General features: G+C 52.1%; 8 protein-coding genes across 8 annotated transcripts; 4 read left to right on the top strand and 4 right to left on the bottom strand.

Moving 5' to 3' along the window:
- Positions 1-776: 776 nt before the first annotated feature.
- On the top strand, positions 777-2,573 carry TRIVIDRAFT_53956 (glycoside hydrolase family 13 protein; the record flags this gene model as incomplete). The annotated part of the gene is made up of 1 exon (XM_014101498.1): positions 777-2,573. The coding sequence occupies one exon, from the start codon at positions 777-779 to the stop codon at positions 2,571-2,573; it is 1,797 nt and encodes a 598-aa protein (XP_013956973.1).
- A 1,409-nt stretch (positions 2,574-3,982) lies between these two features.
- Positions 3,983-4,496, top strand: TRIVIDRAFT_27800 (uncharacterized protein; the record flags this gene model as incomplete). Its single annotated transcript, XM_014101899.1, has 2 exons — positions 3,983-4,331; positions 4,396-4,496. The coding sequence occupies 2 exons, from the start codon at positions 3,983-3,985 to the stop codon at positions 4,494-4,496; spliced, it is 450 nt and encodes a 149-aa protein (XP_013957374.1).
- A 465-nt stretch (positions 4,497-4,961) lies between these two features.
- Positions 4,962-6,577, bottom strand: TRIVIDRAFT_216098 (uncharacterized protein; the record flags this gene model as incomplete). Its single annotated transcript, XM_014101497.1, has 1 exon — positions 4,962-6,577. One exon carries the CDS (start codon positions 6,520-6,522, stop codon positions 5,416-5,418), a length of 1,107 nt encoding a protein of 368 aa, XP_013956972.1.
- A 2,380-nt stretch (positions 6,578-8,957) lies between these two features.
- TRIVIDRAFT_71181 (uncharacterized protein) lies at positions 8,958-10,476 on the bottom strand (the record flags this gene model as incomplete). Its single annotated transcript, XM_014101496.1, has 2 exons — positions 8,958-10,046; positions 10,110-10,476. The coding sequence occupies 2 exons, from the start codon at positions 10,365-10,367 to the stop codon at positions 9,075-9,077; spliced, it is 1,230 nt and encodes a 409-aa protein (XP_013956971.1).
- A 1,031-nt stretch (positions 10,477-11,507) lies between these two features.
- TRIVIDRAFT_71185 (uncharacterized protein) lies at positions 11,508-13,305 on the top strand (the record flags this gene model as incomplete). The annotated part of the gene is made up of 6 exons (XM_014101916.1): positions 11,508-11,845; positions 11,912-11,931; positions 11,991-12,027; positions 12,093-12,160; positions 12,215-12,687; positions 12,765-13,305. 6 exons carry the CDS (start codon positions 11,659-11,661, stop codon positions 13,066-13,068), a joined length of 1,089 nt encoding a protein of 362 aa, XP_013957391.1.
- A 4,102-nt stretch (positions 13,306-17,407) lies between these two features.
- Positions 17,408-19,502, top strand: TRIVIDRAFT_53960 (uncharacterized protein; the record flags this gene model as incomplete). The annotated part of the gene is made up of 5 exons (XM_014101495.1): positions 17,408-17,488; positions 17,639-17,907; positions 17,972-17,997; positions 18,084-18,113; positions 18,184-19,502. The coding sequence occupies 5 exons, from the start codon at positions 17,408-17,410 to the stop codon at positions 19,500-19,502; spliced, it is 1,725 nt and encodes a 574-aa protein (XP_013956970.1).
- A 454-nt stretch (positions 19,503-19,956) lies between these two features.
- TRIVIDRAFT_28665 (uncharacterized protein) lies at positions 19,957-21,288 on the bottom strand (the record flags this gene model as incomplete). Its single annotated transcript, XM_014101494.1, has 4 exons — positions 19,957-19,987; positions 20,065-20,562; positions 20,626-20,703; positions 20,774-21,288. 4 exons carry the CDS (start codon positions 21,286-21,288, stop codon positions 19,957-19,959), a joined length of 1,122 nt encoding a protein of 373 aa, XP_013956969.1.
- A 1,466-nt stretch (positions 21,289-22,754) lies between these two features.
- On the bottom strand, positions 22,755-24,286 carry TRIVIDRAFT_201038 (uncharacterized protein; the record flags this gene model as incomplete). Its single annotated transcript, XM_014101493.1, has 7 exons — positions 22,755-22,768; positions 22,807-23,041; positions 23,190-23,391; positions 23,445-23,622; positions 23,802-23,825; positions 23,909-23,936; positions 24,218-24,286. The coding sequence occupies 7 exons, from the start codon at positions 24,284-24,286 to the stop codon at positions 22,755-22,757; spliced, it is 750 nt and encodes a 249-aa protein (XP_013956968.1).
- Positions 24,287-24,448: the final 162 nt, after the last annotated feature.

Below are 24,448 nucleotides of genomic sequence, written 5' to 3'. Positions count from 1 at the left end.
GAATTATCTATGCTTACCATGCCATGAGACACTACTAGTGGCCTCGAAAACGGGGAATAACATGCCAAGGACCCATTACAAACCGTAAGAACCAACGATCATGAAGTCCCGGTGTCAGAGCGGCCGGCGAGCTTGATGCTAAAAAGGCATAGCATCGGGCCGACAATGGTCCAATGGACATCTCTTCTTTTTCGTCAGTCCGACATTCAGCTAATCATGGCTTGCGACTCTCCTTCTGCGATTTTAGCCGGTCCACACGAGAACTTCCCCCGCCTTTTCTGGGAAGTATCTACGCCAGCCGGCAACACGAAGGGGGGTCTCGGCCAACTATCGACAAATAGACATTACAAGTGCTACTCCGGAGATGATGATTATGAGTCTCGGTAAACGTCCGCCGCTCCTATCAGTGGAAACTTGAAAGAACAAGCTTCTCGGTCATGTTCAACCCCCCATAACTGTGGAGTTCCAAGCAGCGTAGTGCTGCAAAACTGTTGGGCGAGCTCTCCGCTATCGCTGGACAATAAAGGTTTACACGGGGATTTAAGAGCCCGGTTCGGGATTTTCCAAAGCTATGCTGGAATTCTTGGATGAATTCACCCCCCTTTTCGGTGCCCAAAACGAAGTAAACAGCCCAGTTTCTCTTTGCCGTTTACTCTTTGAACTGGACAACAATTCTTCCTTTACGGCTTTTGCTTCATTTACGACGACTGAGGACTTCATTTACTAAGCCTCATCAATAAGTTTCCAAATTCTTTTTGCAAGATCTACTTCCAAACATGACTGTGCCTGGACGTCTCAAATTGTGGTGGAAACATGCCATCATCTACCAAATCTACCCGGCATCATTCTGTGATTCTAATGGAGATGGAATCGGTGACCTCCCAGGCATCACCTCTAAGCTGGATTACATAGCTAGTCTCGGCGTTGATGTGGTCTGGATCTGTCCCATGTACGACAGCCCTCAGGTTGACATGGGATATGACATCTCCAACTATGAAGACGTCTACCCCCCTTACGGCACTCTACAAGACATGGAAACTCTTATCCGCGAGGCCCATGCTCGAGGTATGAAGATTATGCTTGATCTTGTTATCAATCATACATCCGATCAGCATCCCTGGTTCAAGGAGTCCCGTTCAAGCAAAGACAACTCGAAGCGTGACTGGTACATCTGGAGACCGGCCAAGTATTCGCCCACTGGCCAGCGTCTTCCTCCAAACAACTGGCGCTGCAAGTTTGGCGGCGACAGCGTGTGGGAGTGGGACGAGCAATCAGGCGAGTACTACCTTCACTTGTTTGCCAAGGAGCAGCCGGACTTAAACTGGGAGAACCCTGCCACACGCAAAGCCCTGTATGCTTCAGCAATGGAGTTTTGGCTTGAACGCGGTGTTGATGGCTTCCGTATCGATACCGTGAACATGTACAGCAAGCCACCCGGTCTTCCTGATGCACCGGAACTAGACCCTGGAGCTCCATATCAAGTGGCCGATATGCTGTACTGCAATGGTCCCAGAATGCACGAGTTCCTCAGCGAAATGAACCAGATTCTGGCAAGATATGGGGCCATCACGGTTGGTGAGCTTCCGGCGACGCCGGATATGGCGCGCGTGCTACAATATGTAAGCGCAGAAGCAAAGCAGCTGGACATGGTTTTCCAGTTCGACGTGGTAAACGTTGGATTCAACCGTCCACTGAGGTACGACGCAAAGCCCAAGGACTGGCAGCTACCCGAGTTCAAAGAAGCCATCGCTCGGACTCAAAATCTGATCAAAGGTACGGACGCATGGACAACAGTCTTTTTGGAGAACCATGACCAGGCGCGATCAATTACGCGCTTTGCAGATGACAGCCCTCAGCATCGAGTTGCAAGTGGAAAGATGCTGGCTCTTTTGCAGGCGTGTCTAAGCGGCACCCAGTACATTTACCAGGGCCAGGAGATTGGGTCCATCAATGTCCCAGAGCAGGGCTATCCGCTTGAGAATTACATTGATGTCAGCAGTTGTCTCTACCTTGACTTCATCCGGGAACACCGCAACAGCCAAGGCATGGACAAGGCGCTCACCTCTTTGGCACACTTCGCGCGAGACCATCCCCGTGTTCCAATGGTATGGAATGGGAAAGCAAAATACGGCGGCTTCTCTGAAGAAGCGGAGAAGTCTGGCAAGGAGGTCAAAGAGCCCTGGATGAAGCCTCACCCCTTGGCTGGCCAAATTGATGTCGCTTCGCAGCTTGATGATCCGCACAGCGTTTTGGCCTACTGGCGAAAGGCAGTACTCTTCCGAAAGGAGTATGCCGATCTGCTCGTATACGGCGACTACAGGACACTACGGGAGGAGGACAAGGATGTTTACACCTTTGTGAAGGAGCCGCCGTCCAATGGATCGGCCAAGGCTGTCGTTGTGCTCAACTTTACTGGCGAGGCGAAGAAATGGGAGAAGCCCACTGTTGACGAGCTAGAAATTGAAGTGGGAGCCGATGTCAAGTTTGTGCCAATCATGTCTTCGTATGACGGCAAGATTGAAGAAGGGTCTTTGCGTCCTTACGAGGGGAGGGTCTATCTGGCCTCCTGGTAAGTGTCAATAATACAGAATAAATCTAAGAGACAACATTGTGCTTGTGAAAAGGCAAATCAGTCCCGCTGCTTGCGGAACAATACTATGGAGAATGTGACCCTCGCAATGGCGGGACTTCTGAAATGGACGAGCGAAAGGCGACAACCCGGAACATTGATTTGCCGCGTGATCCAAGAGTTTGCGGGCTGTGAGCGAAATTTTCAACTCCAATCTTCCGTCATAGGCTAGGATATTCCCCCTGACTACCAATCAAATAGGCCGTGTGGCTCAATGGCAGAGCGTCTGACTACGATTAAGTAAATCAGGAGGTTGCAGGTTCGACCCCTGTCTCGGTCAAATTTTTTCTCTCAGGTTTCTGTGATGTTTTCTTTTTGCCGGGCAGAATGATTGACATTTCCGTGTGAAGTTGTGATTGATGTCTGTGGATAGGTTGACTTTTGTGGGTGAATGCCCCAGTTTATCCTGTCCTTGACAAGTTGCCGACGTCAAAGTCTAGCGACGGGATTTGACCGCTTGGTATGGAATCGGTGTGCTATATACTCCGCATGATTTGGAGTTTCTTCTCTCTCAATGTGAAAGGGAGCACAACGAATGTAGATACTATTTATGCGCAACATATATCTCACACCACTGGTATAGGATACTATACCTTGAGGGATACACTGTTCAAGCATCGGCCCGTCGGCCATGCCCCAATCAGGGGATATTAGCATCTCACACAGGGGTTCCCTGTGTTCTCCATTTCCAGGCCATACGGCAGATCTATCTAATCAGATGCCGCTGCGTGGCATTCTTGTCGACTTCCTGCAGATACGAGCTTCATGGGACCGGAAGAAGCAGGTTTGTCTTTGTCAAAACTCCGAATGGCAGCACTAAAGCACCGGGTCGGTAAGGCAAGGATATCATTACCTGTTGTGTTGATACCATTGAAGATGCGGTTCGGCCCCTCGGCAGAAGGATTAATCGGGCATATCTCTGCATTAGACTTGTTGTCAACCTTGTTTTCCGGGTTGACAAATGAAGGGGCATAAAAATAGACAACAACAACAAAGGCTCACTCATCAGGCGTCACAGATGGATCCAGCATCACGAGTACAGCAAAGTTGCATTGCATTGACCGCTTCTTGATTACTTTCTTTTTTTCTCTCTTTTTCTCGTATTCTGATCTGGGCATCAGGGGGCAAATGACGTCGGGACCCTGAATGCACAGAGTGAGACGCGAAAAGATCGTCAGTTTGCTTACCAGACTAGGCTGCAAGGGGAGGGTGCCGCAAGAATATATAAACAGGTGATACCGCCAGTGTTTAGAAGACGATTTGAAGGAAACAGCAGGAAACGAACAAACAAGCCCTTGAAACAAAACACCCAACATCCCAAGTATCATAGCAGCCTCAATTTCACCGCCCAACATGAAGTTCTTCGCCTCTTTCGTTGCCATTGGCCTCTTTGCCGGCTTCTCCTTGGCCCAAGACACTGTGCAGACTGCTCACGTCACTCTTCGTTCGGAGGGCGATGATCACTCTTACCCTCTGGCTGTTCCGGCCGATGGAAACCCCGTCTTGACATACAGCACCCTTCCAATTCAGCGGATTGACGCCCCCGACTTCAACGTTCTCGAGGCGTGTGTTATCGAGACTCCCGGGGCGAAGAATCTGAGCAGCACCATTGCTGCCGACGGTGTGACACAGCAGGTTGTGATTGATCCCCCCCAGGCGGTTACCAGCATCACCTGCCAGGGGACTTGCGTTGAGACTTATGGTAAGCTTTGCGGATGAAGGATAGTCGGGTGACTCTGATGCTTGTATGCTGATTCATGAAAAAGGTTCCTGCTTTGGTCCGGACGGCCAGTACGTGGGAGCTTGCTGCAATGGCCTGTGCATTGCGTCCAAATGCAAGCCTTGGAACATTGGCTCGCAGGCGTAAGGGGGCGAGATTTGAATCACGATTATTGAAGAGACTGGTATATACGATGTGCTTGCGAATGGATGTGAATTACAATGGCGATTGTTGGGATATCTTTGTTCGATCTAGCTTTGGCTTGACAGCGACTATAATGCAATCAATGAATTCAATGACATGGAAACTATAATGACTGGAGCAGAGAAAGATTTCAACAAGATGCTTCAGACAAGGATGGAGCAAAAAGACAAAAAAGATAAATTCATGACACCTGAGGGATTCGAACCCTCGCCTATTTCTAGACCGCGATTCTGGATTGCTCCTGAACACGGCGCCTTAGACCGCTCGGCCAAAGTGCCTTGGATGATTGAATGGGCGAGAGGGTGGTTGTTGGGACTCAAGGACGATGAGAGAAAGAGTCGCGATATTTGCTGGACGGGGAAGGGGGAGGAGGATGGTGTCTTCACAATTGGCGAGAGGTAGGGACTTGGTAAGAATTGGTTGGTATAAGCTACCCTATATTTCCTATATTATCATACATAGCTATCTACCGCAAGTGGAAAGTGGGATTGGCTAAAGGATGAGAAAATTTGTCAAAGTCGTCGTCGTGAGGAAAGGAGAATTATGCCGCCGCATGTATATCCCGTGAGAGAAGAGGTATCCTTGAAATGGAGCCGTCTATCTTGATCTCGCACCAAGAAGGAGAGCAAAATAAAATAAAACTAGCAGTAGTAGCGCTCTGTTAAACGCCTTAGATCTGTTGAATTCGTATCGTCGTGTGGGTAAAAAGTCCTCCGTGGGCAAAACCAGTTTGCGAAGTTGATCAAACATAAAACAAAGCCATTGCCGCCATCGTCGTCATAATCATCGCTGTCGCATAACAGAACAAATAGAAAAGAAAGGGAGAAAAGGTGACTCGTCGTCCCTGGCACATGACTCCTCATCAACGCCTCTTGTTGCCAGCGCCAGCCAGTCCGTCAGCCAAGGCAGCCGTCAGAGCAGCCGTAGCAACCTTGGCTCCCTTTGCCCCAAGCCAAGGACCGGCTTCTTTGCGGTTCTGCATAAAGGCCTGGGCACCAGCAGCGAAGGCGGTGCGAGCGCCGGCCTGGACCAGTGGGCTCTTCCACCAGGCGGTGTTGCTGCCGCCTGTGCGTTTTGCGCTCGAGTTGGCCACTGCAGGCATGGTGCTGCGGCGCTTGAGTGAGGAGTTGTGACCACCGCTGGTGGCCGGTGCACGATCACGGCCGCTGCGATCATGGCCTCGATCCCGGTCCCGGTCCCGGCTACGACTTGAGACGTGGCTCGCATCCATGTCGCGAGGCTGTGAACGTGGCTGTGAGCGATGTCGCCGCTCTCGTCCATCTCTTCCGCCGTCATCGCGGGGACCTATAGCGCTGCGAGAGCGTGATGACTGCTGCGGCGGCGGTGATGATGCCCCTCCACGGGACCGGCGAGAGGAACGAGGGTCCTTGCTGCTCCGGTCATCGAACTGGGGTGTCGGGAGGCCTCGTGAAGAACGACTCTTGGGTTCTGGAGAGGCATATCGAGAGCGCCGGGGTGCTTCTGGGGATGGCTCGCGGCGCGAGGACCTGTGACGGCGCTCACGTGGCTCTGACGGAGGAGGGGGGTACATGTCTCGTGAGCGTCGGTCAGCATCTCGGGGGCGCGAATCTCGCTGCGAATCTCTCGGTGAGTCCCTCGGCGAATAAGCGTCGCGATCACGGTCGCGGTCACGGCGGGACGAGCGAAGGTCTCGCTGTGGCGGAGGAGAGGGTGCAGCGAAGGGCGGCGGGTCTGGATATCTGCGACTGCGGGATGGCTTCGCATCTGCATATCCTGGTGACGGCTCGCGACGGCTGCCGCGCCGGGATTTGCGGTCGTCGTCGGGCGAATACCCGGGAGACGGGGGTCGACGGCTCTTTTCGGATCGGCGACGAGATGATGAAGCACCTTGAGACGAGTCGAGAGGCTCGTCAGGATGGTAATATGAGTGGTTGAGGCCTTGGGAGGGCTCCGGCTCTGGATACCGCGTTGGCGGGGAGAAGGGCATGGTATTGAAGCTCTGCTGGGGGGGACAAGAGAATGGATGAATGTGTAACTAAACTCTCAGGAAAAGCTAAAGAGAGACATTGCAGAGCCAAGAAAAGGGCGGCATCAAACGAGGGAAATGCGCAGCTTTATGTATAGGCCGGATGGATGATGCCGCATGTAGGTCTTGTTGTACTCGTATGTCTGAGGTTGGACGGCAGTGATAAGCCCCGCTGACTTGTGCAGGTCAGAAGCCTTACAGGGGATGATGCTCGAAGCTTGCGGCGATTTACAGCAAGCCATGGCTCGCATAGCAGGCCTCCAGGCTTCCGATTGACTGTGCCCGGACTCGTAGGTGCATCTGGCTTTGGGTCCTGCAGCGACTTGATGGCGGGTTTCCAGCGATCCGGGCGCGCTGAGAGGCTGCAGGGGGGTTTGGGTTTGCAGGCTTTGGGGGCCTCCTGACGTCACGCGAGCCAATGGGCGACTCCGACGGGGCGCCTGATGGAGGGCAAAAGTCGCCTGACGTCAAGGCACGCTTTCATGTGGCGGAGCTTGGGGGGACAAAGAAGTTGAATGTTTGAACAATGAGCTCAAAGAATTTTTAAAGGGATTTTTTTTAAAGATCTTGATGACTGTTGCAAGGATGCTTTGATTGGGGGTATCATCAGCGCTTTTGGGGGGAAAGGATTCGCAGCTGATCAGCGATATCGGGGTTTGATATACCAGATGGCGAGTACGTACTGTTACACTCATATGTGAAGATATCACGAATGACAAAACAGCATTGGCCGAATGCTCACTCCGCACAAGAATCAAGAGGCTCTGCTGCTGCTGCCTACGGCGAATTCTTTGTTCAAAATACCACATGTACATCAATGTTACACGCACCGAGGCTGGAGCAGGCAGTAAGTCCTTGATCAATTCTTTGTACTTCGACATGTGCGCCTGTAGGTTAGCACTTTTCCTCGTAGGCAGCCACTCGACAACCCTCACGTGCCGTCTTGACACAGAAACATGACTGGAGATGTCGTCCAACAAAGACTTAACAGCATCTCTCACCCACAAACAAACATTCGATCCATGTGCAGACCACACGGCACAGCCCTTCTGGACGCTCGGTGAGTTCTCGCCTGCCAAGCCGTTTCCGAGAGTCTAAAAGCTCGATCCGCGCCGCCACCCGCCAACAATCCGCGCCCCCAACTTCCGATCCCCTGGGCTAATCCTTTGGTGGCACAGTATGCCTTGATCCTTTACCGGCGTGCGCACTGAAATCCAAATCGATCAGGCAACTATTTTGTCAGTGCCTTGATGGAGCTGACAAAGGCTGTGCGACGCTCCAGTTGATGGTCGGAGTGTCCGCCGTCCTGCTCCGGTCCAAGTTCCGTTTGCCGCCCAGCAGCTCCGGTTCAGTCCGATTTTTCCGTTCATGACATGGTTACACATCATTCCTATCGACATGTCTCTCGTTTGCTTTCATGTCTGACATTTGGCAAGCCCAGATACGGCGCCTCGAACTCGTGGCGAAGAGCCGAGGTGGATACCGTGGCAGCTACCCGGTATTATCCTGATATTCGACGCCATGTCTCACAGCAGTGTACGAGTAGCCTATTGCGGCCCCCCTTTTTCCGGTGGCTTGACTGAGGCTCGAGACTGAGGCTTGACTCTTGAGACATCCTGCTAGCTAGCTGGCATTGGGGCATGTCTCAGTTGACCGTATTTACATGCGTCATGTCGCCGTTTAACGAGCTGACTGTCTGGGGGCAATCGTGGAGAATGGCGTCCATGTGAGCATCAGTCATTTACGATGCATCGACAGTACAGAGTACAAGCATGGACATCAAGTATGGAGCATGTTTCACGCACAGGCATTCTGTCCTCGGCAAACTTGGAGCTGAACCGCAGCGCCAAAATAGATCGCATTTTGAACCTGAGAAAACCGTTTTATCAGCCCAAGCGGACGTGTCAAACGCCGGCCCGTGCGATCGTCTATGGATAGCTTCAGTTGCCCGAGCATGGTTCGAGGACCCCTGGTATCCAAGGGAGATCCCTGTCGGCCGCTGAACTTGACGTGGGCCTGATAACCGCTAGATCCCGATGACTCCGTCTGGCCCTGCGCTTTAATTTTAATACGAGCCGGCGGCTTTGAAGATCACCTCTTCGCAATCCTCCGCCGCTCTTATATCGGCACAATCTTACTACTATGTATGTAACCCTCGGCAAGGCTCGGCAAGGCTTCGATATGAATACGTTGCGGCCGATCTGTAGCCGCTTTCTACTGGTCCGCGTGAAGCCCTAATCTCAGCCGGGGAAAACGGAAAAATATGTAGCTGCTCCGCTGCCCTGACTCGCAACCATCTTCAGCTGTCTTCTGGTCGCGGCAGTTGTGTAAACGCCGGCAGCCCGGTCAATGGTATCATCATCATCATATTCCATGCACAGTACTGCTACCATTGTGACTTGAAATTGCATAGACAACGCTAACAGCTAACCCCAGGTAAAACATCCAACAACATGCCTGCTCAATTTGCACGTACATGCGTCTCCCGGTAACCCATTAATCATTACGTGCAATCAAAACTTCTCGTCATATGCCAGATAATCAATATATCCGATGGTTGGATCATCAAACGGTCCGTAGAAGCGAGACCTATCGTACGGAGCAAGAGGCCAGCGATTGCGCAGTCTCTCTACCAGATCCGGATTGCTGATGAAAAATCTGCCGTACAGCAAGGCATCGTATTTGCCGCTTTCCACGACTCCCCACGAGTTGAACTGGTCGAAGCCGCCGGCAGAGAAGAAGGGTGTGTCTCCCCAGATCTTGCGGAACAAGGAGAGGTCGACGTCGGGAAGCCCCCACGAGTCGAGGAACTGTTGCTTCTCTTCCTCGGAAAAGATTTGCTCATAGCGCGGCTCAATGAAGCTCACGTATGACAAAGTGGGGTGGCGCTTCTTCAGCTCGCGGCACAAGTGGCCCCAGGTCTCTAGACGCTGCTCACTACGAGCCTGATTGAAGAGGCCAAAGGGACTAAGTCGGATGGCCAGGTTTTCTTCCCCCACCGTCTTGGCCAGCTCGGCCATCAGATCAATGACAAATTTGCAGCGCTTCTCTGGCGAGCCGCCGTACTCGTCTGTTCGCTTGTTGATGTTGGAACTTAGGAACTGCTCCGGCAGATAGCCGTTGCCTGCGTGAAGCTCCACGCCGTCGAAGCCAAGCTCCATGGCCGTCTTTGCGGCGGCACAGTAGTCGCGGATCGTCTTGTTGATGTGATCGACCGTCAGCTCGAGGGGTAGCTGCTCGCTGTACTTGACAGGCGTCGCCGAGTGAGGAGCGGGATACATGAAGCATTCGTTGGGATCATCCCAGGGGATGCTGGACGGGGCCACGATGGGTGTTCCGGTAAGCTGCGGGATGTTGGCGCGTCCAGAGTGCCAGAGTTGGGCATAGATGTAGGCGCCTTTGGCATGGACTCGGTCGACAACCTTCTTCCACCCGATGGCCTGCTCTTCCAGGAAGATTCCAGGGACACCGGGCATGGCATTTCCCTAAATGACTCGAAGTCAACTCCCCGGCGTCTTGATGCTACGGTAACTGGGACAGTGACATACTTCTAGTGAAGGTGGAATGCCCTCGCTGATGAGCAGACCGCCGTCGGTTGCCCGCTGCGAATAGTACTCGGCCATGACATGATTGGGGATCCAGATGCGATTCGGATTCTCAGCAGTCGAATCCTCACGAAGCGGCGTGCCACGGTTTCGCGTCAAGGGAGCGAGCACAACGCGATGCTTGAGAGTGATTTTCCCGTTGGCAATGGTAAGCGGCTCGAACAGCTTCGAGTCCTTTCCGACGTTGAATTGGGAGCCCATCTTGTCCTGTGATGTGTACTGTTTCTTACTTCTTGCAATTTACTTCCAAAGCCAACCAGGCAGACAGATATGCAATGCTACTCAACCAAGACACGAGCTGCAAAAAGCTATCCGTTAACAGAATGACTCGGGAAACTCTTCCAGAGGAGAAAAGGAGGGAAAGCGCTCATTTTCCAAAAGAAGAGAATGCGACCCCGGTATCTACTGCAACCCTAACACCTCTTCCGTACAAGTATAGTGACTGCATGTACGGTACATACTGTAAAAAACGACAACCGGACTCGACTGCATCAACGACCTCCCCCCCCCCCCTGACAGAAACCGACGGCTGAATGCTATCGAGAAGCGCAGGCCCAAGCCTCGACATGGATCTGAGAGAAATTTGTTGCAGGGCACTCCACTGAACTCCATCCAGATGCATCGAAGTGACTCCACAGCGGTAACATCGTGGGCCAGGGAGTTCTTTTGCCGAAAGCACACGATCTTTTTCCACTAGGTGAGCAGACGATCATCATGACGGTGGTTTTAGACCATGTCGGGTCTCCATGATGGCGTTGGGCGGTGCAGCAAGCCCATTCATGCTCGCCCCAGTCCAAGTCTCAGGCGTAAAGTCCATGGCTGCTGACAATGTTTGACGATTTGCATAATGAGGGGGTGCCATGACTAGCATCTTCGTTGTTGGTTCAGCATGCTCGTACTGTACTAGATATGCGGTTGGTTGGCCGTGTTTCGCCCCCCGGCAGACTAGATTCGGTTTCCGATTCGCACGGGGGCGCCTTTCTTCACCGTCATGACCCCTGCTTGGTTTCTTTAACGGCGCCGTGCCTATCCCAATTCATCTTCTGTTGGCAGCTGGGCCCACAACGGCTCGGGTCCCTGGTCCCCGGTCCACTTTGGCATGTTACTTGGGACACACTATCTTCATGGCTGGACTGAAGCTGCAGGCCTAGACGAACAGGATCAAGACCCAATACCGATACAACATAACATGACAGCTTGTGAAGCTGACCATCGGGGAGAGTGGTGGGTATGATGCGATTGGTAGCCGAGTGTGGCAAGGGCATCTATTTTTTTAATGAATCTTTTTTTAATCCCTTCTGTTCTCTCCCTCTTCTTCGAGGCTTTCGGACCCAGACGGATCTTGTTACACCTGCATTAGCCCTTTATCTTTTCGATTACTCCTCTTTCTCACAACTTAGTGTCAACTTTATCGCTCACAAGTTGTTCCTTCTACGTTCGGCACATCTCAACATTATTCCTTACGTTACAGAATCATGAAGTTTTGCCTGCCATGAGCTATCCCGGTGCTGCTCCGCCTCCTGAAGGCGTCATCCCTGACCTTGCTCACCCGCAAGATGTCCTGAGGACGGTGAATTATGTCACCCAAGCGTTGACAATCTTCTTTGTCACCATCTTCGTTGCCATACGATACTATGCGAAATCTAGAGTGCTTGGAGGCGGCTTTACATCAGATGACTGTGGGTGAAGTCGTATCCAAAAGGGGTAAACGTACCGGAAAAAAGGCTGACTTGAGATCGAAACAGATGCAACTTACTCGGCTTATGTATGACGATTCGACAGACAGAGTTTGATGTGTCATTGAGGGCTAATACGTGTATTTAGGTGCTTATGATAGGGTACTGCATCACTGCATGCTTTGGTAAGTGTGGTTTTCAACTGACCCCTTAACAGCTATCGCGAGCCATCCCACTGACGACAAGGTAGCCGGTTCACATGGTGGAGGTCTGAATATATGGGACGTGTCAAAGGAAGAGGTTGAGAAATACTTCAAGGTAACAGTTACGTCCCTCGGCATCTTGGGTGGAAAACTAACGTCCAGTTTAAAGTCTTGCTATGCTGCCACCATCTTCTACGCTCCGATGGCCATGACCGTCAAGCTGGCCCTGCTCATCATCATCATTCGAGTCTTTGGATCGGTCCACCGGCGAACCCTCATCGGAATCTACATCTTCATCGGCATGATTGTCGCATACTATGTCTCCGGCTTCTTCATCAAAATCTTCATATGTTGGCCAATTTCTGCGTATTGGACAGGGGACGCCAGCAAATGCATGAACCAGAGCGCTATTGTCACGGCCGACTCCATCATCAGCGTCATCAGCGACTTGGCCATCCTGCTGCTGCCGACGCCCCTTACCTGGTCGCTACAACTGCCTCGACGAAAACGCCTCCGTGTTGCGGGACTCCTATGTGCCGGAGGAGTTGCTACGGCGTTTAGCATCTATCGATTGGCCATGATTGTTGACGAGCGCAACTCCCCCAACATGACCATGGTTTTTATCAAGGTCATTCTGTCAGGGTAAGGACTTTGTCTTGCGTTTCTACTATGCAACGGGACTTTCGAATGACTCAAGCTAACATGATTGTCAAAATTAGCAACGCTGAAGCTGGCATTGGCCTGATATGTGCCTGTCTTCCGGCCGTCAGCGCCCTCTACGTCCAACGCACGCGCGGTTCCTCATACTTCAAAAATCCCGGCCACTCTAGCATCACCGGCCGCGGCGAAATCATGCTGACACGATCATACCATGTCGACAGATCGGCCGTGGACAAGGATGTCGACGAGAGTGCCCTCGAGCTGGGCCACGACGAGGCGGGCCTGGTGTCCAATATGGGAGCCCAAGTCAAGGCGAATGCCCCAGAGAGCCACTACTCTAACCGATCCGAGGAGACGCTTTGATTCCCTTTGTCTTTTGTCTTCTTCCGCCGCACCATTAAGAGTTTGGGCGACCATTTCTTTTTTTTACATTTAATTCCAAGATTTTCATGTTGATATGAACACACACACACAAGGGCAGGGATGTAGAACGAAACAGGGCATATAAATTCTTGTTTTTGGGAGGGAATCTTTACATATACCAGTCTTTTCGTAAGGCAAGCACATTTCGTTTAATACTATTAGATGGATCATACATGCATATCAAGCCGCCGTGCCCGATATTGATGAAACAGGCTTCTTGAACCGACCCATATTAACAGTTGAGGATCCATATCGGGGAAAATGGAAGAGGAAAATAGGAACTTAAACAAGGCCCATCTTTCGAACGGTGGAGGCCCCATCCGGGGAAAGGCAAGAAAGAAAGAAAATGGGAACTCGAACAAGGCCTATCTTTCGACGACAACATGTGGATAGAGAGCCCACCAAGCCCCGTTCGCCATGCAAATGCAACATGATATGCCTGTGATGCTGACATAACCCCTGAGAGATCATTTCTCGCTTCAAATTTGAGCCCCCTTCTCTCGTGATCGGCACCCCGGTCTCACAAAAACTTACACTGAGTTGATGATTGCGCCTACAGGGGGAAGGTCGTGGGGGGAGGGGGCCCTGGGAACCGATAGGGGCTTTCCGCGTAGCCGAGAATACGCTTGGGGGGATGCAGGTAGTATTAGCCTGCAGCGTCAGCACGACGCTTGGCGGTGGGCAGCTATAATACGCGAGGGCCGACGTCTACGCGAGTCTTGCTGCTTTGTATTCATGTACACAAGTAGGAGGGCAGACGTGGGAATCCATGTAAAGATGTCATGTGGTCTTTGTTGACAGGGACATGCTCTGTGTTAGGATTTATTTTATAAGGTGAGGAGATTTCGTTATAGTGCTACTCGAGCGTTTCAGATTCGTGTCGTGCCATGTCCGCAAGTCTTCATCGTTAACGCCGTTATTATGAGCAGAAAGCATCATCTCTTCAGAGGGGAACCTACGAGCAGGGATTGGCGAGATTAGCCTGAGTAAGTTCAACTCATCACAATTTTCTGTCATTCTGTCGCTTTGGCACTCGCGGCAATCGTGTGGGCACGGCAAGACGGGAAGGCTAGGACGGACGCTTAAATTCCATTTTCTTGGGAAACTTGGCGCGCGACGGGTGGCAAGATTTTGGCTTCTGGCTTTTTGGCCAAGCCCGCTGTCTCGTCGGTTGATGGAATGGCGGCTTATGGGTTTGAAGCTAAAGGGCTTGGGGGAGACCAGGTACGTGGGTTTGAGATCTCCAATGCGGATTAACAGGCTAAAAGCGTTTTGCTTACGATTGTCGAAGTGTGCTGTTATGCAACGGCGGGTAGACCGACTTTTAGGATCGAGAAGCCTTTTGCCAACTTTACGCATACTAGTATATATATGATGGGCAATCTGCAACTTTACCATGCCGCGGGGATGCGATGTATGCACCCCTTTTCATGGATGTCATACAGACGGCGTCAGTAGACGAGGCGAGGCACGTGAGAATCCAATAATGCGCGACTGCACTATACGGTGATACGGTGCTTGACCGACTGGATTGTAAGTCAGACCACATGCTAAGCGGCCACCCCTACTAAGTGGCCACCATTTGCACCAAAAACACCAAGTTTTCAAAATCTTAAAGGCTGGTATCCAACATGGCTGTTTCATGAATTGCCGGGACGCCTCATGTTGAAGAGGCTTGGGATGGTAGGAGTCGACTGACTGCATGAAGCTCACAACTCAAGGCAACTGTGAGAATTTAGTTGCCAAAGAGTTGAACCGGCGTTTGGATGTGTAATCGTCAACAGGGTTGAACCAAGTATATGTGGTGAGGACTGGCGCCACGGGTGTAAGTGTCGTGTGAATGCTGCCCTCGGGCCATGCCCCCTTTTGAGACTACTGCTTTGTAGTGTCTCTGGGAAGTTGGAGGTCGCCGACTTGCACAGCTGAACGGGAGTCTCGGATAAATGCGTGGGATAAGCATTCACGGCACCGTTGAATCGATCAGGTAACTATGCCGTGCGAGTGCATGCCTCAAAGATCCCTCGTGTTGAAGCACGTTTGCTTATGTGTGTAGAAGATGAATCACGGGTTCGCTGGGTTCGTTTGAAGAGAGGCCAGACCGGAGTTTTAAGGCACAGCCCAAGCATGTGTTCCGTAGGCAGGGCCATCTGATAGGCTGCGGGCTCATCGTCTCTCGTGGGAGCAAGTTGTTCGTGTATGCACCATCCCCGAGGGAATTGCTGGCTTGCTGGATGAGCTTTGTGAGCAGCTTCAATTCGCACTCAGCTCAGGCATGGTCCGACATGTCGTCCGGCGGGAGTCGCCGCCCTCCATCTCGCAGGCTCCCGAGAATCTGGGGATGGACTGTTGTTTATACTGCGGAGGCCGATGTCCAGATAACGACGCAGGTACAGATACGGGCGATTCGATATCTCGATGAATGCGGAGAAGATAACGGTCGCCATGGATGCTGATAACGAGCCGATCCCAGGCTCTGCAACGTGCGGATTCACAACTTGTGCATACTGGCCTCGTTCCTCGCCTCGCCAATACGGAGACCCGGACCAGAAGGTGATTTTGTCTGGAGGTGCGGAATCAAGCCCGGATTTTGGCTTGCTTATCGATGCGGTGCGATTGGCTGTCGCTGGTTTTTCTTAGTCTCCTTCCATGCCGGAATTCTCGAACAGCGTCTAGCCCGGTTAGGCAACCATGACGGCGTTTGTGGCCTTTTTGAGGCTTGATGAAGGGGGATACATATGTAATTGAAAATATTTTTTTTTTAGAGGGGCGCGAGATAAGGAAATGAGGGCCCGACAAGCCGATATTTCTTCTAGGCTCTCGGGGCTTTTTTTTTTTATTCTTATTATTATGGTTCCAGGACGGGAGAGAGAGGCTACGGAGTACAGGTTTCTGGCACGGGGATATTCTGAGAAGAATGGAAAAACAGAAACAGGCACCTTGATGATTACAGTGCGTAGTATTATACGCATGGACTGAGGAGACGGCATGAAACACGAATGAATGCGCATGCATCGCATCGACTCGTACACGCTCGGAGCGCAGCAGCATCTGACCACGGCCATAAGCTTCTTTTTTGTCTTTGTTCAGCGGCAATCTGACCGCATGTGGTGCGCATGTGAGTGTGCGCGCTAGCAGACGGACCGAGGGAGAATGGCCTGGTGCTAGCGATATTTGGGGGGTTTAGAGCGCGGGTTGCCATGCGAATGGGATGATACGGGAATATTTGGTGATGAGGCCAGGCATCTACGGAGTATTACTAGAGCCCGCTATTAACTGGGCAATGGAAGATGAATATCCACTGATAGAGCGGCTCGTTATCAGCTGAGCTCAAGTTTGGTGCAGCTCACGTTCGGTTCAGCACAGCACAGCGGATATCCGCGTGCTCGTCATACTACGTACTTCATACCTGTGCCGCACAGTCACATCACGGCGCGCGGCATGTACATGTACTCCATAGAGACGCGATGGGGGGCTCCTTCTCCAGCTTCACGGGCCCACCGCCTGCCCTCCCACACGCTCCGGCGCGCGCGCAACTGATTAAGTGATTCATCGATTAATGGAATCGCCAATTGTCATGTAATGCGTCTTCAGCTCGGCCTGCGCAAATCACCGAACGCCCAGCTATCGACGCCAGCAGATGCTACTGGACATGGACTTGTGCTAGTCCCAATATCAACATCATATCGTCGATGCTGCTTCGTCTTGCTGCGTCTGCGTCTGCGTCTGCCCGCTATAAATACGGCCGAGGGCATCGAATCGCCTCGGACCAACCGAACCGAACCGGCTCCTCTCCTCCTTGTTCCCTCCCCGCGCGCACATACTGCAGATCGCGGGTGTTGCATCCATCGTTGGTACGACACAGTGTTGGCTGCTCCCAACGGGAATAAAGTCCAGCTTTGACATTGACGCCTCGACGCCTCCAACGCCTCAACGCCTCTAAATCTGCCACTTCTAGCAACAGAGAGGCAAAAGAAGGCTGTCCGTTCTCGAAAACCGCCAATCAGCACTCAAACCAGCATTCCAATCCAAATCACACCCATAGCACCCCGCAGCGTCGCCCCTGGTCTCGTTTTTTTTTTTCCTCTTTGTTCGCCGCCACCGCTATCGCTAGCCAAGGGACCTGCCCCACCGCGAACCACGCGAGACGAAAAACTACAAGAGGTTTTTTCATCGCGCAAATCTTTCCGGCCCCTGTCTTCTCTCTTTCCCTTCTAGAGGACGTATAGTCCTTTCGTCATTCGAATTCGATCCCTCGTCTCCAGAAGACAACATCGCAGCCATGGGGTGGATGGACAACATCAACAAAAAGGTCGCCGCCAGTCCGGTGGGCTGGTGGTTCCGCTTGGAGGGCTGTGGCCATGTAAGTCGAAGCTTCTTTTCTGCTTCTTTTAGGTCTCGGCCACGTCACGAGACACCTCGTGGCGCGGCAGCTTCCGGGACGGCAGTGAAGCTTGTCTCATCCGTGTCGATCGAATCATTTGCTCATCATGTCTCGTTCCACGCCGTTTAGCCCAAGGAGCGCAAGGGATCGGAATTCTTCACCGAGATCCGCGGTGGCCTGGCCACCTTCTTCGCCATGGCCTACATCATCGCCGTCAACTCGTCCATTGTCTCGGATTCAGGCGGCACCTGCGTCTGCAATGGCGGCGCCGCAGACCCCATCTGCAACAACAACGTCGAGTACAGCTTGTGCGTCCAGGAAATCAAGCGCGACGCCGTCACCGCAACCGCCGCCATCTCAGCCTTTGCCAGTTTCTTCATGGGCCTCTTGGCTAACCTGTAAGACAAGCCGCATCTGATTCAAAGATACTGTGGGACTGTTCTTCTGACTCTTTCATCATAGCCCCGTCGGTCTGGCTCCTGGAATGGGTATGTCGCAACTCCGGTTTTCTTGGTGACAAGACCGGTACCATGTATGGAACGGAACATCGTACTGACTCAATGTGATCGCATAGGTCTGAATGCCTACTTTGCGTATACTGTCGGTAAGTCGAGACTCGTCTCTCACCCCTCCCTGAATCTTCAAGAGAGCCCTGCATTCTGACTCCCATGTAGTTGGATTTCACGGATCTGGTCCTGTCCCCTATCGAGTCGCCTTGACTGCCATCTTTGTCGAGGGCTTCATCTTTCTGGGTCTTGCCATCTTTGGTATGCGACAGTGGCTCGCCCGTGCCATTCCCCACTCCATCAAGCTGGCTACCGGTGTGGGCATTGGCCTGTTCCTGACCCTCATTGGTCTTACCTACAGCGAGGGTCTTGGTATCATTACCGGTGCCACCGACACTCCCCTTGAGCTTGCCGGCTGCTCGCCTGCCAATATGCTCGAAGACGGCACTTGTCCTAGCTTTGATAAGATGCGTCACCCAGCCATGTGGATTGGCATCTTCTGTGGTGGCATCTTCACCGTGCTTCTCATGATGTATCGAGTCAAGGGCGCCGTCATTTTCGGCATCATCCTCGTCAGCATCATCTCCTGGCCCCGAACCACGCCCATCACGTACTTCCCTCACACGCCCGTTGGCGACGACTCGTTCAACTTCTTCAAGAAGGTTGTAGACTTCCATCGCATCAAGCACACGCTCAACGTGCAGGAATGGGACGTGAGCGCGTACGGTGGTCAATTTGGCCTTGCCCTCATCACCTTCCTCTATGTTGATATCCTTGACTGCACGGGTACGCTGTACGGTATGGCTCGCTTTGCCAACCTCATCGACCCTGTTACCCAGGATTTCGAGGGTTCCGCCGTTGCGTACATGGTCGACGCCATCAGCATCTCCATCGGTGCGCTCTTTGGCATTCCGCCCGTCACGGCCTTTGTCGAATCCGGTGCTGGTATTTCCGAGGGTGGCAAGACTGGCCTCACTTCTGTCGTGACCGGCATTTGCTTCTTCATCAGCATCTTCTTTGCCCCCATCTTCGCTTCCATCCCGCCGTGGGCTACCGGCAGTGTCCTGATTCTCGTCGGATCCATGATGGCCACGTCTGTCACGGAGATCAACTGGAAGTACATGGGCGATGCCGTCCCCGCCTTCCTGGCCATCGCCATCATGCCCTTCACATACTCCATTGCCAACGGCCTCATTGCCGGTGTCATGTCGTACATCATCATCAACTCCACCGTTGGACTCTTGAGATTTGTCTCCCGCGGCCGCATCGTGCCTCCCAACCACGACGAAAAGGAGCCCTGGACATGGCGCATTCCTGGTGGCTTCTTCCCTCCCTGGCTGGTTCGCTTGTTCCAGGGCAAGAAGGACTTTTGGCGTGAACCTGAGTCCACCGTCGTAGAGAGCGCGCTGCAAAAAGAGCAAGACGCCAACTCTGAAGACCACGCCGATGTGAGCCGTACCGCCGAGACCGCCGAGGTCAAGATGTAAAGCCGTGCTTGTATAAAAGCAATTTTCAACAATTTTCAACAATGCTTATGAGCATAATATGAAAGAAGAGGGAGGGAAAGTGTCGAAGTAATAATTTTTTTTTTTTCAGTTCGTTGATGGATAAACGTTTCGGGTATGATGTACGATGGGATAAAATCTAGAGAGAGCATCGAATGGGCATACACCTGGGGAGAGACTGGAGTTAGTTATGATACCTATGTTTTGTTTTGCAGATGAACAAAATACATCTTTTTTGGATACCAACTCAGCTGAAAGTGTGTAACATTGCTGTAATGAACTTGATAAGCGTGATAAACATCATCACCAAGTGACTGGTAGGATCAAAATGGTTCGATCATTGTGTTTATTTTCATATCTTCATGTCATGGTCATATCTTTGGGTATATCCAAAATGCCTGCCGCAGCTATAAACGCTCCAGTATCGCTTCATGCTTCATGCCATCAAAGCAATGTGTTTCAGCTCACTACCAACATGTCAGTTCAATTCTTTCATCTCGCAAGTTGATATTAGGTGGGGGGACAAAGACTATAAAAGACTCACTCTTGCACCTGAAATCCAACCTTGGTTGCAGGATACTGTACTTCCTCGCCCTCGTCTCGTCCCAGCTTGGCCTGTTCCTCGCGGACCTTCTTGGCCTTTTCGGCCAGCGCGGGGACGGGCGCCAGATCAAAGTCGGAGTTGAGATGCCAAAACAGGGTGCTCGAAATGCGGACGAGGGGTCGGTCGGGGAACTGCTTCTTTCGCGCCTCGATGACCTCGAGGGTGCGCTCGTTGACGACGACCTCGTGGTAGCCGGCCTTGATGAGGCCACCGGTGATGTACTCGATCTGCTTGCCGGCCTGGACGAGGAGGTAGTTGCCAGGCGGGATCTTGACGGGGATGCGCGAGCCCGTGTTGCGGGCCCAGATGTTGAGGCCGGGGTAGCGGGAGCGGCCGTGGATGGTGAGGAAGTTGAGATCGGTGTGGAAGCCGGCGAGGATGGTGTCTTTGGCGCCGTATTTGGCGAGGTCGGAGGCGGTTGGGGCGAGGAGATGGGGGCTGTAGGAGAGGGTCATGTTAGTTTAAGAGAAGAGGAAGAGAAGGACGAGGAGAGGAACATACCCGTAGCGGCCGGCGGAGCTGAAGTGGTCGGCTTCGAGGCCGAGGCCAAGGGCCGTCATTTCAGAGAGCTTGGAGACGCTGCCATCTTGGTGTTAGCTTCTTGCCGAGAGTCTCTTGGCGAACCATTAACGTGGAGAGTGAGACTGACGCATTCTTCATGGAGCTCCCCCACTGGTTCATGGTCGGCGCCCATCTCTCCTTGATATGCGCGGCATCAGGCGTAATGTTCTCCGCGTTGAGCCCCGGGAACTGCGTCTCGTAGGGCGGAAGCTCGACCATGCGCCAGAAGAAACGGCACTTTGGGTCGGGCGAGTGCGCCGAGATGTCGAGCGGGCGCTGGCTGGGGTCCAGGCGCTGAATGACGTCCAGGCAGGGCTCGTCGACGGCGCACTTTGGCTTCTCGGTGTTTTCGAGCGTGACGCCGATCTGGTAGCTCAGCTCGGGCCGCTCGTCGCGCTTGAGGTCTGCCTCGGGCTGGGCGAAGTAGTCCTCCAGCAGGTCGAGGAAGGTGTTGTTGTCGGCTTCGGAGACGCGCGAGTCGTGCAGCAGCAGGGCGCCGTATGTGATGAGGGCAGAAGCGGCGCGGGAGCACTCTGCTTGGACTTCGGGAGACGAGGCGGGATTCTTGAGGTAGATGTCGAGATCGATGATGGGGAGGTCCATGGGGAGATCGTGAGACTGCGATTCGGCCGCCATGGTGGGTTTTATTCGTGTGGATTGATTATTTCGCGCAGGGAAGAGGGATATCTGACAAGGATGAATTCGAAAATCAAAGAGATGTTGAAGAGGCTTCAGGCGTGAACAAATGCTGGGATCAAAGAACAGAAAAACTTTTTGTCGGAGAGAAAACTAGCGAGGCTCAACTCGGCTATCGTCTGGGTTGCATCTAGGGCTCAGGAAGCAAATCAACAATGGAACCCAAGATAGAACCATGTTCACGACCAGACGAGGCCAGAAATGGCATGAGGGGGAGGGGCAGCACGACTAAGAAAAGCGGCCGGCGGCGAGACAAAGAGCATTTTGTGGAGAGGAGGGCCGGGGCTGGACGTCGGAGCCGGCCGATGAGGCCCGGAGGACGCCTTGACTAAGCTCGTGATGGCAGCAGAAACGGGCAATTGGAGATGAATCGCGACGTAAAAAAATCCACTGCCGGACGGGGAGTGGAGATGTCGAATTTTTTTGCTTTCCAAAAGGGCCCTTTGTGTGGGAAAAAGATCGTGTGGATTGATTGGACTTTTGGAGAAGGAGTTGGAGGAGCAGCAGCAAGGATGGCCGAGTCTCAACTCAGCCTCGCTTCTGTATGTGATGTGTAACATGTACAGTAAACCCCCCCAGCTGGTCGATCCCATTCTCAAACACCACAGAACATGCAAGTCATGAGCCTCACCTTGCCATCCCTGTTGAAGATATTTTTAAAAATTTTTTTTTCGTCCGGAACACGGGCCGGTATTCCGGAGGACTCTCCAACCGGATGTCGTTCCTGTGCATTGCATGAAGCATATTCTCCCTGTCTGTGTAACGTGAGAAGTGATATCCTGTCGAGTTTCGTGCTTTGGATTGGTAGAAGCCCTGCAATTTTATGGTCCTTGGCTGGGAAGCTCGACATGCCCTTTGACGGGGAAGAGAGGTGATGCATCCGAAGTCTGCGGTGTACACGTGGATTTCCGGGGTTTGATGAGACTTGTTTATGTTGTATGTGTACCTGGGGGCTTGGAAGGAATCCTCGAGTGTCACATGTAGCGACAACTTTGTGTCTAGGTACTCGTAGCAGCCATGACTCGTGTGTCGAGTGCAGACAACTTGGATGCTGTCACGAGAGTGAAGCTGTTGATCGTGCGGAGTAGAGTACCTGCTCGTCGGCACCTGGTGGTGATGGATTGCTGGCGATTCTGCAGTGCAGCTATCCATTCGTCTCTACATTAGAGCGACTTAACTTGTGGTTTTTTTGCTGATTACAATATTCTACTACTTTTAGATGCAGTTCTTCATTAATTACATGCTTGCTCTAAATATGTAGAAACCAACTAAATTGTCTCGGTATTCGGTATTCTGTAGCTTCACAGAGCAGGCGACTGGGGAAAAACGAGGTAGCTTATCGCCTACGACCAAAATAGGCTTAGCCTCGTTTCTTATCCGTGCCCACCTAAAGCAGATCATCACAAGCTAAAGCATTGAACCTACACTGAATTTTTAGAAGCTCTTCCAGTACTCTCTTGCAGCCAACACTTGCATCGTCAACAGCTTCAATCAGCGCAATGGAGCAGTTCCTCCTCTCGGCCCAGCACTCGGGGCAAATCAGCCACGCCCATACATTTTTGCTCCCGCAGTCGGCCACCCAGCTGGCGCGAGAGGTTCGCATTACCGTCGCGATAGTTGCGTTTGCCTGGGTCGCGGTCACGGCGATTAAGCAGTTTAGCTGGAGGAATCACGGGACAAGATGACGGGATGATTCTAGAAGAGTGTGATGATGAATGTATGATGAATCTGGGATGCTCGTTTTGCTGCGCTTTTGTGGATTGAGAGCTGACTGAAGCTTTGTTCTAGTGATACATTATGATACCCACGATAGATTTACGAATAGACCATTCCACTCCGCCTTGGACACGAATCATGTTATAGAGAGGCATCATAGACCTGCTATTGTCGTTCGATAGAGTGTTTTCTGCCATGCATGCGTCCTCAGGACTGCTCTCCAAGACGGCGAGCCACATGTGATTGGAAACGAGAGCAATCGGTTTCTGAACGGGTGCAGCATATGACGGGTTCCTGCATTTTGGATTGCGTCTGTCAAGTAGGCTGCGAGGCAAGCAGCAGCGTACCGTTGCTCTTTTTGATGCATGATGGAGGAGGGAGTGCATTTGCCTGCAGCGCGTATGTGTGCGCATTCAGTGCAATATCTGCTGAGATTCAGCGACCGCCTGCTGTAGAAACATCCTTGGTCGGGACTCAAATCACCTGTAGTAATGCGAAGGATCATGCCAAATATCATTTTAATATCTTTTATATTTGTAGAAGCATGGTAGAATCACTCTAATATATCTGCAAAGTGGCATCAATCTTGTCCCTTGCGGCTGTGCGCGGCTGTATCTGCAACTTCGTCCTTTACACCGTGAGGTAGGTACTGGGCACTCTGAATAGCTTCATTTCTGTACACTTTGCGGACAGAAAACTCGCACCAGGAGCAGCATCGGCAGCTGCAGCTGCACGAGAAGAAGGAGAGTGTAACATACTACAGAAATACAATCGTTTGATGTGTAGGAAAGAATATTTAATTACTACTTACCAATTCCAAAATAGTTGATGCGAATGATCTTGGATGCATCAATACATTATTGTCAAATGGTATCGACTGAGTAATGCTGGGGGTCATGGTGCGGTGATGGGATGGGATGGGATGCGGGAAAACACCAAGATTCGAGTGCACAGATCAATGTTGGCGATGGGCGTGATGGAAAAATTGGGTAGAAACACCAAGAGATGGGATGGGATGGTTGAATATGGGCGTCAACAGGTGCACAAAATTTGGCCAGGTGGTAGGGAGTGGGCGGCCAAAACACCAAGGATGAGGTGGAACAGGTGACAAGCTACACACGGCTGGCATCAAAGTGCCGGGCAGAATGGCGAGAGCAGAAGATGAAAACACCATGAACCGGGATGCCATGATAAAAATTGGAGACAGTTGGTAAGTCAATCAGGGCAAATGGGCCAGAGGAGAACACCAAAAGCGAACTCTCGGGATGCAAATTGGTGATGATTGGCATCGGAAATCTGGATGAAGATGCAGAACCAGCAGATGAAAACACCAAGAGTGGGTTGGACAAGA

The sequence above is a fragment of the Trichoderma virens genome (genome assembly GCF_000170995.1).
Source record: "Trichoderma virens Gv29-8 chromosome Unknown TRIVIscaffold_6, whole genome shotgun sequence".
Lineage (NCBI taxonomy): Eukaryota > Fungi > Ascomycota > Sordariomycetes > Hypocreales > Hypocreaceae > Trichoderma > Trichoderma virens.
The sequence above is the reverse complement of the archived record's forward strand: the minus strand, read 5'-3'. Positions and strand labels throughout refer to the sequence as shown.